General features: G+C 35.5%; 1 protein-coding gene across 1 annotated transcript in view; it reads left to right on the top strand.

The window, feature by feature from the left end:
* TNKS (tankyrase) overlaps window positions 1–15,365 on the top strand; it is a 176,426-nt gene that overhangs the window by 47,278 nt on the left and 113,783 nt on the right. Inside the window, exon 3 of the mRNA XM_067721868.1 lies at window positions 119–214. Within this exon, the coding sequence (XP_067577969.1) occupies window positions 119–214 (96 nt within the window). The remainder of the gene's footprint in view (window positions 1–118; window positions 215–15,365) is intronic.

Genomic DNA, 15,365 nt, shown 5'->3' with positions numbered 1-15,365 from the left:
TGAAAGAGAAAAAATTGTGCAATGTATGTTTATGCCTACACCATGCCGAGGCGGCACTTACCAGTAAATAATCTTTGTATCCCTGAGGTAAGATACTGTTTCTGCTTTCCCTGCACAGTGCTGCTGCAGCACGGAGCTGATCCAAACATTCGGAACACTGATGGGAAATCAGCCCTGGACCTGGCGGATCCTTCAGCAAAAGCTGTCCTTACAGGTAAGAAAACAGAGCTGCCCAGTTATTTTATCTACTAGCTATTGGATCTATTTGCTTGCTTTTATAAAATCTTTATGGTCTGAATTTTATTTTATTTTTTACTGATAAAAGCTCAACAAATATATATGCCATTATCTCTACTTTATTATTGATTTGTTATATTAACTGTTTTCATTAATCGCTATACTGGCATAAGCATAAGCAATAGGATTGCTTATTATACTTAGAATTTCTGAGAATTACAGCATTAGATGATAACATAATTATTCATGCTTTGGACTTTTTTTTTTTTTATGGTTTGGATTGTAATTTCCTGTACCTCATCTTCTCAGTTGATTCTTTTGAAGACCTTCACTATTGAGCAAGCAAGGGCATTTGTATTACTTTATAAAAGTAGTTTTGATCGGAAAGACAACCTGCTGCCTTATTGCTTACATCAATGGTTAAATAAAATATGATGCCGCTCCTCCCTTGCCACTCTGTTTATATTTTTATCATTATCTTCTCCTTTTACCATGATAGCAAAGTACTTTTTAACTGAGGCAGTGGATTACCTTCTTTCTTCAGATAGTGAAAAAATTTGGCTTAAGTATTGGTTTTATTAAGGCAAATGTCAGTAACCAACAAAGGAAATGCTGGAATAGAAAGGCTCTCTCAATAACAACATAGGAAATAATGCTATAAGTGATGTGATATTGAGCAACCGTTTTCACTGATCTTCATTCGCAGAATGCTGCATTGGATCTATTTTTGTTTTTATTCTCAGCATCTGAGTTCTGCTGTCTTTGCCTTCTTTTACTTAACTGACATTTATAATTTGGAGCCTCTGTCACTGCAGTACTCACAGTATTGTTTTAGGTTGTATGAAAGTAAATGACTTTTAGCTTCCTTTTAAATTTGTCCAGGTTTGAAGAAAATAAATCTTTTATTCACTTTTGAGTCCATTTTTAACAAAGATTCTGAGGTGAATGGAAAATATCTATATACAGAAAGCTTTGAAAATATGTGGAATTTTGCTTAATTACTCTGCATGGAAAGACAACTTCCCTCAGTGTTAAAATTAACATAATCTCTGCTAAATCAGAGTAATCTGATTTATCTAAATTAATAAGAGTTTAGGTGATTCGGTTGCTGAATCATGATAACATACACTAGAGGAATAAAGCTATTTTAAACCAGTGTAGATAAGAAGAAATTTAAATATAATTATAAAGTTTTAAATAATGAAATTAAAGTCTGTAGCCTCAGGGCTGCTGTTTAGGTTCTGCAGCCTTTCAGTCTCTTCCTTTAGCAAAGCCCCGGGCAATGATTGCAGCCTTGGAGTGGTCTCTGACCAAAGGAGAAAATTCATAGTACTAAAGGGATATTATAAATGCTGACCAAGACTGTCTCTGTATCTGTGTCCTCTATCTGACCTTTCCTTCTCTTCAATCCTCAACACCTGCCTTGTCCGTTCGTTAGATTTGTCCATTTCTTCATTTAATGCAGCACTGCTTTAGATCCACTTTCACTTTTTTTAAAGACAAAGTTTGAATATAAGTTATGAACAGCAAGAAGCTATCTTCTAAGTGGAAGTGAATTTCAGGGGAGGTTATACTGGCTGTTAGTTTGGGAAAGAAATTTGGCAGAAAAACTCATAGAGACCAAATCTTCCTGGAGGACAGATACCATGTCTGTTAAACTTCCCCGGAAAAGCATCTAGCACTGTATTTGGCTTAGACAGGAAGATATTAAATTCTTCTTGGCCATAATACTGAGCTCATTAATTGTTTTTTTCACAAATATGCTCTCTTGGAAATGACATACAACTTTTCAGATATGATTTAAAAGAAAAACATTCTAGTGGAAAATATAAGCTAATGATATTTACACACTCGTGTTATATAATGCAGTGAAATATATTCCAAAATGTTTTTCTGCCCATGCAGGTTCTCTTCTAAGCAGTTCTTTCCGATGGAAAGAATTCCATTCTGATGGAATTATGGTGGAAGTATTATTTCCAAAGTTAAATTTAAAAGATGGAGCAGTGATAAAAAGAGAATCTTTTGAAAGTCTTAATTTAGAGTTATTAGAGATTATTCTAGATGATGTGTCATTATTTTTATGCCAGATGTAGTTGTAGTAGCATTACTTAACCTTGAGGGTGAAGTTTCTGTTCTTTATTTTTTTCGTCTTTGGGAATTTAATTGCCAAAGATGACTTCCAAAATTTTTTATGTTACTGCTTTTGTGCATTGGCTAAAATTATGTATAGATATATGTATATTCCTTAAAGGAAATTAACAAAGTGAAAATCTCTCTTACCGAATATTTTAAAATAAATAAATGACTAATACCCTCTTCCGCATAAAGAATGCATGAGGTTTTACAGAGCTGTATAAAACAACAACATACCCTTAGTCTTACAGCTAAGGGAGCCCAGCATATAGCCATCTGCTTTGAATAGTGCACTTAGGTATTTTAAAGAGAATAATCACTTGGAAAGACTCATTAAACTCTTTGTTGAATTATTAAGTGAATGATTTGCTTAAAAGAGATCTTGAGGGTTTTTTGTTTGGTTTTGGTTAATGACTGAAGTTCTGGGCAGTCAACTGAAGGACTTGGAGGTGGTTTTGTTTGTTTATTTTTTGTTTTTTAGGAAACAAGGATAGGAAAAGCCTAAACAAGCCTTGTAAATTTCATTGAAGAGCAGTTTCCGTGTGTTATGATTATGGATTTTTAAAAAATTACTTATTTTGACCTTTTTTTCTAGGTATAAAAAATACATTCATTTAGAAATTAGGGAAAATAGGAAAAGTACAAAAAAGAAAAAATTACTCATTATTCTACCACCTACAGAGAACATTCTGGTATATTTTATCTATAAACTTTACTATACTAAGGTATACACACCCCACATTCTTCTTTCTCTTTAATCAAATCAGCCTTATACATTACATATTGCTTAATAATCTTTTTTTTTTTAATTTAGTTGTATGAATATTCCCAGAAGGTGCTAAGTATTCTTCTGCAACATGAATTTATAAATTTCATGGTATCCTTCTATGGATATATTTTAGTTTTTTAACTAACCCTCTAGTATTTACCATTTAGGTACAGTGTTTTCATCCTTTATTCTTCCTTGTGAATTTAGAGTTATTTTATCAATTCCATTGGAATTATGCTTCTTTACCATATTCAGACTTAGCATCCACACACATGTATCTCTCTATTCCTGAATGAAGTATGTGAGGATTTGGTGAATGAGGAGCTTCCTTTTTAAAGGGCTGCGCTGCATGTGGTATTACTTTGCCAGAGCTACATGTAAATTAAAGGTGGTTGACAAAGGGAGTGTTCATTGAAGAGGATAAGGATGTAGGAGTATTTGTTAATCATGTAAAGGGGATTCTGTGGGGTGCAGTGGGAAGTTGGGTCATAAGAAGAGGTGACAGCAGATTGAGGCTGAGAGTTTGGGAAAGGATAGATGGCCAAAGGAGAGTTATCGTTGGCAGAACCGAGGATGACAGGGATGTAAAATGAGTGAGTTTAGATGGTCACGAGGTTGCCAAGGTAATTCATCCCAGCAGTTTCCTAGTAGATTTAGGGATAGGGGAATAAGGGAGAGGGATATACTTGCTCCAGGGTTTCTCAAGAATAAACTTTTGTCTGGATTCATTGCACTTCTGAGGAAATGCTAATCTGTGATTGATGGGCTGGCTCCCTTTCTAGAAGGAATCAGCTGTGGCTCAGGCTAGAGGCAATGTTGAGGGGTCTGGTATGTGCTTGCTGAGCCTGGTGTGTTAAATCAGCAAGATATATCTGGAATCCTATCTCTTTTTTGTTGTTCTTCTTCTTTTTTACTGCTTCCTACTGCTTTTCAGATAAAACGAAAACCTTCAGCATGATCAGCGAAGACTTAAATGATCTGGACCCTGCCTCGGTAGGTTTGACTGCTAGGTTTTGCTTAAGCCAAAATTTAGGATTCCTTTCTTCTTCTCACGTTTCGAAAGCAACCTATCAGTAATTCAGGTCTACCATACTTTCAAATCCCCAGTCCAACCATTTCTTAGCAGCTTCACTGCTCTAGCCCTTGTACATGCCTTTCGTCTTTCTTTCATGACAGCGGTAGCTTCATAATGGGTCTCTCTGCCTCCACTATAGCTGGAGTGGTCTTTCTAAAGCATAAATCAGTGCTGTGATTAGAAAATTCATTAATATATTCTCATTACCCCTGAATAAAATCCAGACTTTAACCCTAGCCGACCATGATCGGGCCCCTGCCTTGCATATCTCTGATCTTGTCCTGTACTGTGTTCTCCCGTGAGCTCTTTGCTTCAGCTACAGCTGTATGCTTGCTGCTCCTCACACAGATGAAGCCCCTTTCTGTGTCTGGACCAACACGTGCTCTTTACTAAAACTGGGACAGTGCCCCAGAACTTCACATCGGTCATCAGTCAAATCTCCACTCAAATGTTTACTCCTCAGAGAAGCCTTCTTGTTCTCAATCCCATTAGCTTACTTCATTTTCCTTATGGATTTATTACTTTATTTTCTTTATGGATATATGAAATTGCATTAGTTTGTTGTTGTTAATTTTTTGCCCCAATAGAATGCAAGCTTCACAAGGATTTGGGGTTTTGTCTCTCTTGCTCGCTTCCTTGTGCCCAGAACTTGGATGAGTCCATGAAACAATTGAATAAATAAGGACATCTAGGCTCTGATTACTGGTCACTGAGGGCAGCATATTTTCCAGGTCCTACAAGTACTCAATAGCTATTAATTGTTTCACTCTCATGCTATATTGTAAGAGTCTTATTAAATTTTCTGCTTCTTAAAAATGGTTTTGAATTGCTTATAGTCATGTATACCTCTTAAAACACAGTGCATTAAAGTTTTTCTTTTTTTTAATTGGTGTGATGGGTAAGGTATCTATTGAGCCTTTTTTCAACAGATTTCTTGGTTAGTTCCTTTGCTTGAAAATATTCCAATTCTGGAAAGATCAAACTTCCTGCAGCTGTCACATCAGACTTCCAGATGTCACATCAGACTTCAAACCAAGGCCTAATTTTTACTCTTCTTTTGGTTATTGTTCTGTTAATGGGCTGTTTTGCACATCAGCTGTACTAGAGTGGAGCATATTGCCTTTCATGTGTAGTACATTTTTACTATCAGCCTCCATGACTGAAGACAGATTTCTCATGTCCTTAATTTGAACTTAAGTAATTATTTTTATCAGTTATTAGGAAGTCTGATAGTACAGTGTACCTCCTAGAAAACAAACCATGAAAGGAAATCCCTTACTTTTAAAAGAAAAGCTGTATGTTTATCCACTTCAGTTTTATTAGGTGAAAATTATTGTTTAACATGAATTCCTGATTTAAAAAAAAAATTCCCTTTAGTATTAGAGCAAGAAAGTTAAAAATTGTCATTGAGGGCTTCCCTGGTGGTGCAGTGGTTGAGAGTCCGCCTGCCTATGCAGGGGACACGGGTTTGTGCCCCGGTCCGGGAGGATGCCACATGCCGCGGAGCGGCTGGGCCCGTGAGCCATGGCCGCTGAGCCTGCGCGTCTGGAGCCTGCGCGTCCGGAGCCTGTGCTCCGCAACGGGAGAGGCCACAGCAGTGAGAGGCCCGCGTACCGCAAAAAAAAAAAAAAAAAAAAAAATTGTCATTGAAATAAAACAGTGTGAATACTCATTTTAAAGATGTGTTGAAAATGTTAATCCCTTAACTAATTGTTAAGAAAATTTTATTAATGGTTTGATCTGTCTATAATTTTGGACATGAGCAGGAAAATTAAGATTTTGTTATTAAAAGTGATTGAAATACTTTTTTGAAACCTTAAAAATATGAAAAGGACTTAGGAGAGGAATATAAAAGTAGTACCTTTTTAAAATGACCATATCTGACATAGGTCACCATGATTTAAATTTTAAAGTGTTATTTGCATCTTGAACAAACAGGTCAAAGGTTAACCTGAAGCTAGTTCATTTCTTCTTTTTAGCACCTGTTCAATTCATTTAGTAGTTTTTATTGAATTGTCTTTTAGGTTACTTGAAGCAAGGCAAAGTTGTTTTTAGAAGTTAGCTTTATGTAAAATACAGTAATAATAATAGCAGCTGACAACTCCTGAATGCTTCTGTAAGCCAAGACCTGTTCTAAGGGCATTGAATCCTCATAACACTAGGAGATAGATATTATCACTGTACCTTTTGTTACACCAGAAGTTAGGTTACTTTTACAAGTTCACAGTCCTTAAGGGAAATTTTTGGGATCTGAACTCAAGCAGTTTGGCTCTAGAGTTCAGTATTCTTATATATGCAGAATCAGATTTTTTAACCCACTCATTCATTTAGAAGGATGTGGTATAAAACACGTTTGAAAAATTGGACTGACCCATAAATTCAGGGTTTAAATTCAATCCATTAATATAATGTTTCTCTACTTTCTTAGCTTAAAGATTGTTCTTTTCAAAAAGAAGAAAATTTACCTGATTAATATTACCTACAAGATTTATCATTGTATTATTATAAGAAAATGACTTACTTGGATAATAAATTGATTTATCCAACTTTATAAATTATGTTCTTAAGTCTTTGCTCTCTAGGCAGCAGGCTTGAAAAACATTCATTTGAAATATTGAGAAAACAGTATTTAGAAGTGTCATGTTGACTTAAAAAAATGCATAATGTGAGAGTTGCGAGTTAATTTTTATTTGGGGCAAAATGAGGACTACAGCCTGGGAGATAACTCTGAGAGATAGCTCTCAGATGAAGCTGAGAAACTGCTCCAAGGAAATGAGGGGAAGAGCCAGGATATATAAGAGTTTTGCAACAAAAGGACGGGTAGTCAAAAGATTATCTTCAATTAAAGAAAACCAGATATCTCAAGTTAAGGAATGTAGCGCTTTTCTATGTATGGGAAGATGCAAGAGTCTGGGCTCACTGAAATCATTCCTTTGATATGCACCTCAGCTTTCTGGGGCCAGTATCCTGTATTTTCACAAACCGATTTTCCTCAGGGCTCACCGCAGGGAGTGGCAGCAGTCTGATGGCTGCTAGATGGCAGGTATTCTTTTCAGCTCTGAGTTTCCTCAGGGCTCACCGGCTCATGTTGGAGGGTTGCAATCCTTGATGACTGTGACATCCTTTGTTTATTGATATGGCAAGAAGTATTCCACTTATAAATATTCCATTCCATTTATAAATATTCCATTTATCAGAAGCTATAAGGAAAGATATAATAATCAAAATGTTTGAACTATTCAATTCATAATGAATAAGAGGCAGCTCAAATAGTTTTAAGTGTGTACACCTTAAATGAGTTACAGATAGTTAGACATAAATATATGGAATGGGAGAGAATAGAAATTTTCTGTTTAGATAACCCAGAATTCTAGTATTTCACCCTCTTCCCATCAACCTTTTGTGTAATTAAAGCCAGCAGGCCTACTTTAATGATCATTAAAACCAGCATGATCATTTAACTCATCAAAAATGACATATTTGTGAAGCATAATATCTTGTTAGTGTGTACTCTGAGAGCAACTGTCATTTTCCCTAGTAAACTGTAGCAACCTTATAGCATTTTCATTGCAATTTATATTAGAGCTTCAACTACAGCTAAATTACTGTTTTCAATGGTTCTTTAAATTTTTCTTATAATAATTACTGTTAACATTTGCTTTCTTAAGTAGAACGTGCGACATTAGAATTCATTAATGCCTTAGTATTGTAAGGGTTAATGAAATTTTCATTAAACTTCCATTTTGACATAATTGTAGGTTCACATGCAGTTGTAAGAAATAATACAGGGAGGTTCCCAGTACCCTCTTTATTATTTTCCCTTCGTGGTAAAATCTTGCAAAACTGTAGTATGGTATCACAACCAGAATATTGACATTGATGCACTCAAGATACAAAACATTTCCATCACCAGAAATACCGATTCTGTAGTTTTCCCTACTTGTAATGTCTTTATTTTGGTATTAAGGTAATGCTGGCTTCATAGAATGAATTAGGAAGTGTTCCATCTGCTTTTATTTTCTGGATGAGATTGTTTTCTAGAAGAAATTATTTCGTTTATAAATGTTTGGTAGAATTCACCAGTGAAACCATCTGGGCCTGGTACTTTCTTTTTTGGAAGATTATTATTCATTCAATATCTCTAATAGGTACAGGGCTAATTAGGTTATATATTTTTTCCTTGTGTGAGTTTTGGTAGCTTATGTCTTTCAAGGAATTTGATCTAAGCTGTCAGATTTCTGTGTGTAGAGTTGTTTGTAGTTTTCTTTTGTTAGATACCTTTTAATGTCTGCAGAATCTGTAGTGATAGCCTCTGTTGCATTCCTGATAACTGGTAATTTGTGTTTTCTCTTCTGTGTTACTAGTGTTTCCTAGAAGTTTGTCAGTTTTATTGACCCTTTTCAAAGAACCAAGTCATTGTTTTATTGATTTTTTTTTCAGTTATGTTGATTTCTGTTCTTATGTTTATTATTTCCTTCTGCTTACTTTGGGCTTATTTCACTCTTTTTCTTGGAGTGGTAGTTTAGAAAATTGATTTGAGACTTTTCCTCTTTTCTGATATATGCATTTAGTGCTATAAATTTCCCTCTAAGTATGACTTTGGCTGTATTCCACAAATTTTGATACATTCTATTTTTATTTTCATTCAGTTCAATATATTCTTTTTTAATTCTCGAGACTTTCTCTTTAACCCACGGTTAAATACTTTCTCTTTAACCCATGGTTAAATATTTAGTAGATGTATGTTGTTTAGAATCTAAGTGTTTGGAGGTTTTTCTATTACCTTTTTGATATACCTTCTAGTTTGATTTGATTGTGGTTAGACAACACTTGTTATGTTTTCAGTTCTTTTCATTAAAAAATTTTTGTTTTATGGCCCAGAATGTGGTCTATGTTGGTATATGTTAAATGGGCATGTAAAAAGAATGTGTTTTGGCTGTTGTTGGATGGAGCGTTCTATAAATGTCTCTTCCATCCTGTTCGTTGATGGTGTTATTGCGTTCTTCTCTATCCTTGCTGATCTTTTCCCCACATGGCCTTGACTGACATCACAGGAGGAGAAGAGGGGTGACTTCGTTACCATTGGGCTGTAGTGAAAGTTTGTGGCAGTCTGTGGTCTCCACCAACACTGTGGTGAGGAGGGGCTAATTGTTACCTGGCAGAGATAAAGTCTTGTTTCCTAGTGAGCTTGCAAATTTAGACTCATCACAGGCCTTTGCTTCATGAGTAGGGGTAGAGCCACAGTTTTTTTGTTTTTGTTTTTCTGGGTTGTTTTTGTTTTTTGTAGTATTTGACTGGAAGAGGCAGTTATTGTCTAAAGGTTTTCTGTCATGCCAGACTTTCCCTTTCCTGGCCCTTTGGCTTGAGAGAACAGGCTTTTGTTTGTCTGCACCTGTTGGCATTTTCTGAGTTGTCAGCTTCTTCAGCTCTTAAGTCTGTATATATGGGGCAAAAAGGACTTGAGAACTCACCACCATGAGTCATTCCTTGGGTACCAAGGTCCTTAACTGGTCTGCCTTCTTCTGTCCACCATTGAGAGTCTTCTTATATATATTTTACATATGATATCTAGGTTTTTTTAGGTGTACTTAGTGGGAAGAGTACAGAAAAGTACATCTACTCCAGTTTCCTAGAAGTAGAAGTCTTGAAACTACTTTTGATCAGTTATTACTATTTGGAATCAGTCATTTCTCATATGTGTACTCTGAGGATTTAAGCATTGAGTGTAACTACATGAACAATAGGAATTTCGGTGGCATGCTTATTTTTCTAAATCTACCTGCTGATCAGAAACCTATATTTAAGCAACTGTGAGTTATGAGGGGTATGATTGGACTCTCAGTACTATTCATAGTGCTGCAGAGAACTTAATTGTTTAATGCATTAGCTTTTTATAGGTGAATAAAAAGCAAAATTACGATTTTAGCATTTACAGCTGAAATAATTCTGACTAAAAGTAAAAGTTATCAACAGCTTGCTGCTTTATCAGTTGGTAACTGGTAGATAAGCCCATAGTCCCCTCCTTCATGATCTTCTTTCTGTGCTGTTCATTATTTCCATTTACTCTGGCTCAGCCCTAAGGTTGGAATAGCCCAGTAGCCAGTATTTTCCTAGTTTATCTAACGTAGGAGAATTATTTTTCTGAAAATTTAAAAAGTCATTGAAACACATGGCATGAGGCTTTATTATTTTAAAAATGAGGTGTCCCTGAATAGTGGAGTAAAGGGAGTAATTGGTAATTATTTAGGATTAAAGAGGCTTTGTAATTAAAGTAACTAACTTAGTGTTGGAGAGTTTACTGATGGAATTTTTGCAGAATACCATCTTTTCCTGCTGTACTCCAGCTTTGTCAGTGTCCCTGCCTTACCTTACTCATTCATAAGGCTGAGGAAACTGGAGCAGGGTGTGATGGTGCAAAAAAATATAGGTTGACCTAAAACAAAAACCTTCTTTGAACAGATACCCACTTTTGTGCCTGGTGTTTTCTAGCAGAACTTGCCTTACACCTACATTTTCCTACCTTCCAGTGTGCTGTTTAAGCAGATATCAATGAGGAACATGTGCTAACTGGTAGGAAGAAGCGAATGAGCTGTGTATACACATTTGCTTAGGGAGCAGTTTCTCAACGCTTTGGACTAGGATGGTTGTTGGTGACATAGGAGGCACTGTGCTCTTCCTAACCCTTTCCCCACTTTACGGAGGAAAAGCTATCACTAGCAGCAGGTTCGTGGCCGTACTGCAAGACTGCAACACTGGCTATATAGCACAGTTACACGAATTTTTGGAATCAAGAATATCTGCATTGGAATGTCACTTCTGCTGCCTACCAGTTGTGTAGACTGGAAAGTTACTTTGCGTTTCGAAGCCGCAGTTTCCCAGTTTCCCAAATTCCATGAGGAATTTCCTTTAGCAGTAGGTTATTAAGACCAGATGAGCCATAGATCTGCATCAGTATGATTAGGAGGGTGTGGTAGAATTCTGCTCCTCTAAGAGGTGTTGATTCCCTTGTCTCCCTCTTCTCCCACTGCCCATCCCCAAGTCTTCACATGTCTAATTTAGCTTGATGAAGAAAAGAGGGCATAGTTATTCTGTTTGGTGGAACAGAAGATGTTTGTTGTGTTTCTAATTCAGGAAAATGAATTAGACATACATTCATTAAATATATTAATATAAGGAAAGATGGGAAGTAAGGAAACTGCCCTGGAGCAAATTGTGGTAATTCAGGCCTGAGGATGAAGCGAAAGTAGAATGAAGGAGAAAGAAGTAGAAGGAAGAAAAAGGGGTGGGTCCAAAATACATGAAAAGCACAGATCTAGCATAATAACAGTATATGTGTACTTAACTTTTAAATTTATTTAGGATATTTGCAATAGACTAGCTGATAGTTCAAATAGTTTTGAGTATGTTTAGAAAGAGCTTCTTATATTTCATTGAAAAAATAGATGCCATCAAATAAGAAGTTAGTGCTATGACCAGTTCCACCAGCCTAGCTGCATCTGTACTCAGATACTCTGCATTCCTTCTCACTACAATGAAAGCAGCATACTGCTTCTGGCTAAGGTCAGCCCTCTTCTGAGTTTGCTCTGGATCCTATCCCATCTCACTTACTCAAGGACCTGCAATTATGTTCTCCCTATTGGCTTATACCATTTGCATATAGACAGATTCTAATAGCTCCCACTTTAAAAAATAAAGTAAAACAAAATTGTTTTCTCTTGATCGCTGCATCACTCTCTAGGCACCCATTTTTCTGCTTTCCCTGCAGAGCATAAAGAGTTTGCTCATGGGTTCTGTCTGTTTTCTTACTTCTTATTCTAAACTAAACTTACCTGGTTCACTTTTTGTTCCTAACCACTGTACTGAAATATTTTCTTTTTTCTCCCCAAGTTTATCAGTAAATTCCATCATCTATATATATTCCTCCCACACACACAGTGGTCACTTCCTTGTGCAGTCTCTCAGCAGGATTCAGTATAATTTCCTTTTTGACATAGTCTCCTTGTGCCTTCCAGGATACCATAAATACTATTATTTTTCTCCTCCATGAAGCAGTATATACATACTCATGAGCTTTTCTAAATTTCCATACAGTTATATGAGGCCATTATTAATTTGATCTTTTAACAAAAACGGCTTTTGATTCTGTTGATTCTTATGAGGCTATTATTGTGTTAGATGTTTTTGCTGAGTATTAGAAACCTCCTATCTATCAATGTGTTGATTTCAGATGTTTCATTTTAACACTTAGCTAGTTCATAAAGCAGTTTCCATAACATTATTAAACACCTATAATTTTTATATAGCAAGAATCCTCTTGTGCTTCTGAAGGGTGTCAAAAGGGATATTCCACGGCTGACCTCTGTCCCCACCCCCAGCCATGACATTGTCACAGTCAAGAGCCATTTTAGGGTGTTTTAGGGTGTTTTAGATTGAGAACCATCCGAGACTGAGAACACTGCTGCTCCAGTGTGATATGATTTTGGAGGGTGTATTTTCACTTATTTGCTTAGGGGTCATAAAATAGACTGATGAGAAAGAAGCCATTGGTAATTATTTTATGGTAAAGCCATATTTTATGGATAAATAAATTAAAAGATAAATCTGTCTTCTGCTTTAAAATATCTCTCATATATTCCAATCTACAAAATTTTAAGTTTTATATTGGTAAGCTTGTTCTTATTTAATTTTTTTCCTTTTTCTGTTTTTGATTTTTCATCTTCTTCAGTTTCAAAAGACTTTTCCAAAATAATACTAAAACAAAATCTAGCATTGTTGGTTGTGTTTTTTTTTTTTTTTAAGAAAAAGGTGACAAGTTTTTAAGAATTTTCAACATGAATCTAACTGTAGAATGCAGATGTAGTTATTATAAAAGGGCATCTGAAATGGCAATGATGCATGCTTCAATGGTTGACTCATTTTATAAATCTTATGGAAAAGGGGAGATCAGCATTGGCTTGTATGTTCAAAAGTAATCAAATTCTACATTAAAATCTTTGAAAAGGCTTTGACTAGATCATTAGTGACAGTTTTATGTGTTATTATTGTTTATATCCTGAGAGAACTTAGTGATATTAATAGTTGAAACTTGTAATTAGACCTTTGGTAAGTAGAAAGATGACAGATTTCATACTAAAATAACAATGAAATTTTTACAGTTTATACTGTTTAATGCAAATTCAACTCCCATTTTTTGCCTCAAAGTTGCATTCTAAAGCATTGAGCAAACAGAAACTAATGAACCACCTGCATTTCAAATAAATAACCACACTAAAGGAAATAAAGAAGAACTAGTCTAAGTAACTTTTGAGCGCAGTTCTTTGACTTTATACCTTCAGTCTAGAATGGGGTAAAAAGGGCAATTTCAAACAAACCCTCACTTCCTTCTATTAAGTTGTTTTGCAATAATATGGTATAGTAATTCTGAACCTATTTTAGGTGTATTGTAAGATTGAGTAAATGTGTTGGGAGTAAATGAGTTAAGAGTTATTTAAAAAAAAAATAACTGATTTCAGGACTAGATTGGGGAAGGTATTAGATGAGCCTGGAATATCTTATTATGCTAGAAAGTAAGGAAGTGCTCAAAAAAATAACGGGGGCATTTCTAAAGGACATAGGGGCTTGTCAAAAGGACATCTTAAAGGGTCTCCCACTGAGCAAATCTAGGACAGTTTGACCATCAAAATAAATAATGAGAGTAATGGATTATAACCCATTAGATAAAACAGGAATAGATATGTTCATACAGTGATAATAAATGAGTGAGTGGGGAGCGTTCTTTCTCACTGTTGGAATGCGCATTGATAAATGTGGAGGAACTGTTGAAATTGGAGAATCACCATTTGCAACCATCACAGTAGACTGGCTAAGACAAGAATCCTTAGTGGATGCTAAATCTCAAGGACCAGATCCGATGAGGAGCAGGATGTTTGCGTGGTTCTGAGTGTGGCTGTCGATAGATGGATTATTACTTGGGGAAAACAGTAACTGTACAGTGGAGAAATCTGATAATACCCTTACTGGGGAAGCAAAATTAATATAATCAGTGAGAGTCAGATAAACCTTGCATGCTGTCAGATGTAATACCTGAGAAGGACACAACATCTCTCATGTTGTATTCTAGCCAGGGATGCATAACTAAATCTCACCGGGAGACATTAGACAAACACAAATTTAGGTGCATTCTACAAAATAATTGGCCTGTATTTTTCAAAAATGTCAGTGTCATGAAAGACAAAGGCTGAGGAATTATTTCAAATTAAAAGAGATTAAAGAGACATGACAACTAAATGCAAAATACATGATCCTGGACTGGAGGGGGAAAATGCTATAAAGGATATTATTGGAACAATAACAGAATTGGAATATGTACACTCTATTAGATAAAAGTATTGTACTAATGTTAAATTTCCTGAATTTACTTACTATACAGTGCTTACGTAAGAAAATATCCACGTTTTTAGGAAATAAACACTGAAGTAATAAAAGGCAAAGAGACATGATGTATTGCAACCTTCTGAAATGGTTTAGAAAATTATTTATTGCTTCTACATACATACATAGAGATATAGAGGGGAAAGAGAGAGGATATAAAGAACATGGACAAAATATTAAAAATTGGTAAGTCTGGGCAAAGAGTATATAGGAATTCTCTGTACCCATTTTGCAGTTTTTCCCTGTGTTGGAAATTATTTCAAATGAAAAGATTTTAAAAATTATCACTCTGGGCAAAAAAAAATTTGACAGTTTGGTTAATAAATTATATGGTCACCCTGTACTATTTTTTTCTACTTTTCATCCTCATATAGTCTCATTTTTTGAATTACTAATGCTAAATTACTAATTACTAAAGCTCAATCTTTTTTTTTCTTTACATTTTACATTTTTTTTTTTTTTTTTAAATCTTTTGGCTGCACTGCGCGGCATGTGGGATCTTAGTTACCCAACCGGGGATCAAACCCGCACCCCCTGCATTGGAAGGTGGATTCTTAACCACTGGGCCACCAGGGAAGTCCCCTCTTTACATTTTACTTCTAGCTACATTGGTGTCCTTTTCTGTTTATTACTGCATCAAAATTAAATGCTTGTTTCTTTTCTGTGGATAAAGTTTCCTTGTTTTAGATCAGAACACCATCTTATGGGCATTGTTAGAAT

The sequence above is a fragment of the Pseudorca crassidens genome, chromosome 21 (assembly GCF_039906515.1).
Source record: "Pseudorca crassidens isolate mPseCra1 chromosome 21, mPseCra1.hap1, whole genome shotgun sequence".
Taxonomy (NCBI): Eukaryota; Metazoa; Chordata; class Mammalia; order Artiodactyla; family Delphinidae; genus Pseudorca; species Pseudorca crassidens.
The sequence above is the reverse complement of the archived record's forward strand: the minus strand, read 5'-3'. Positions and strand labels throughout refer to the sequence as shown.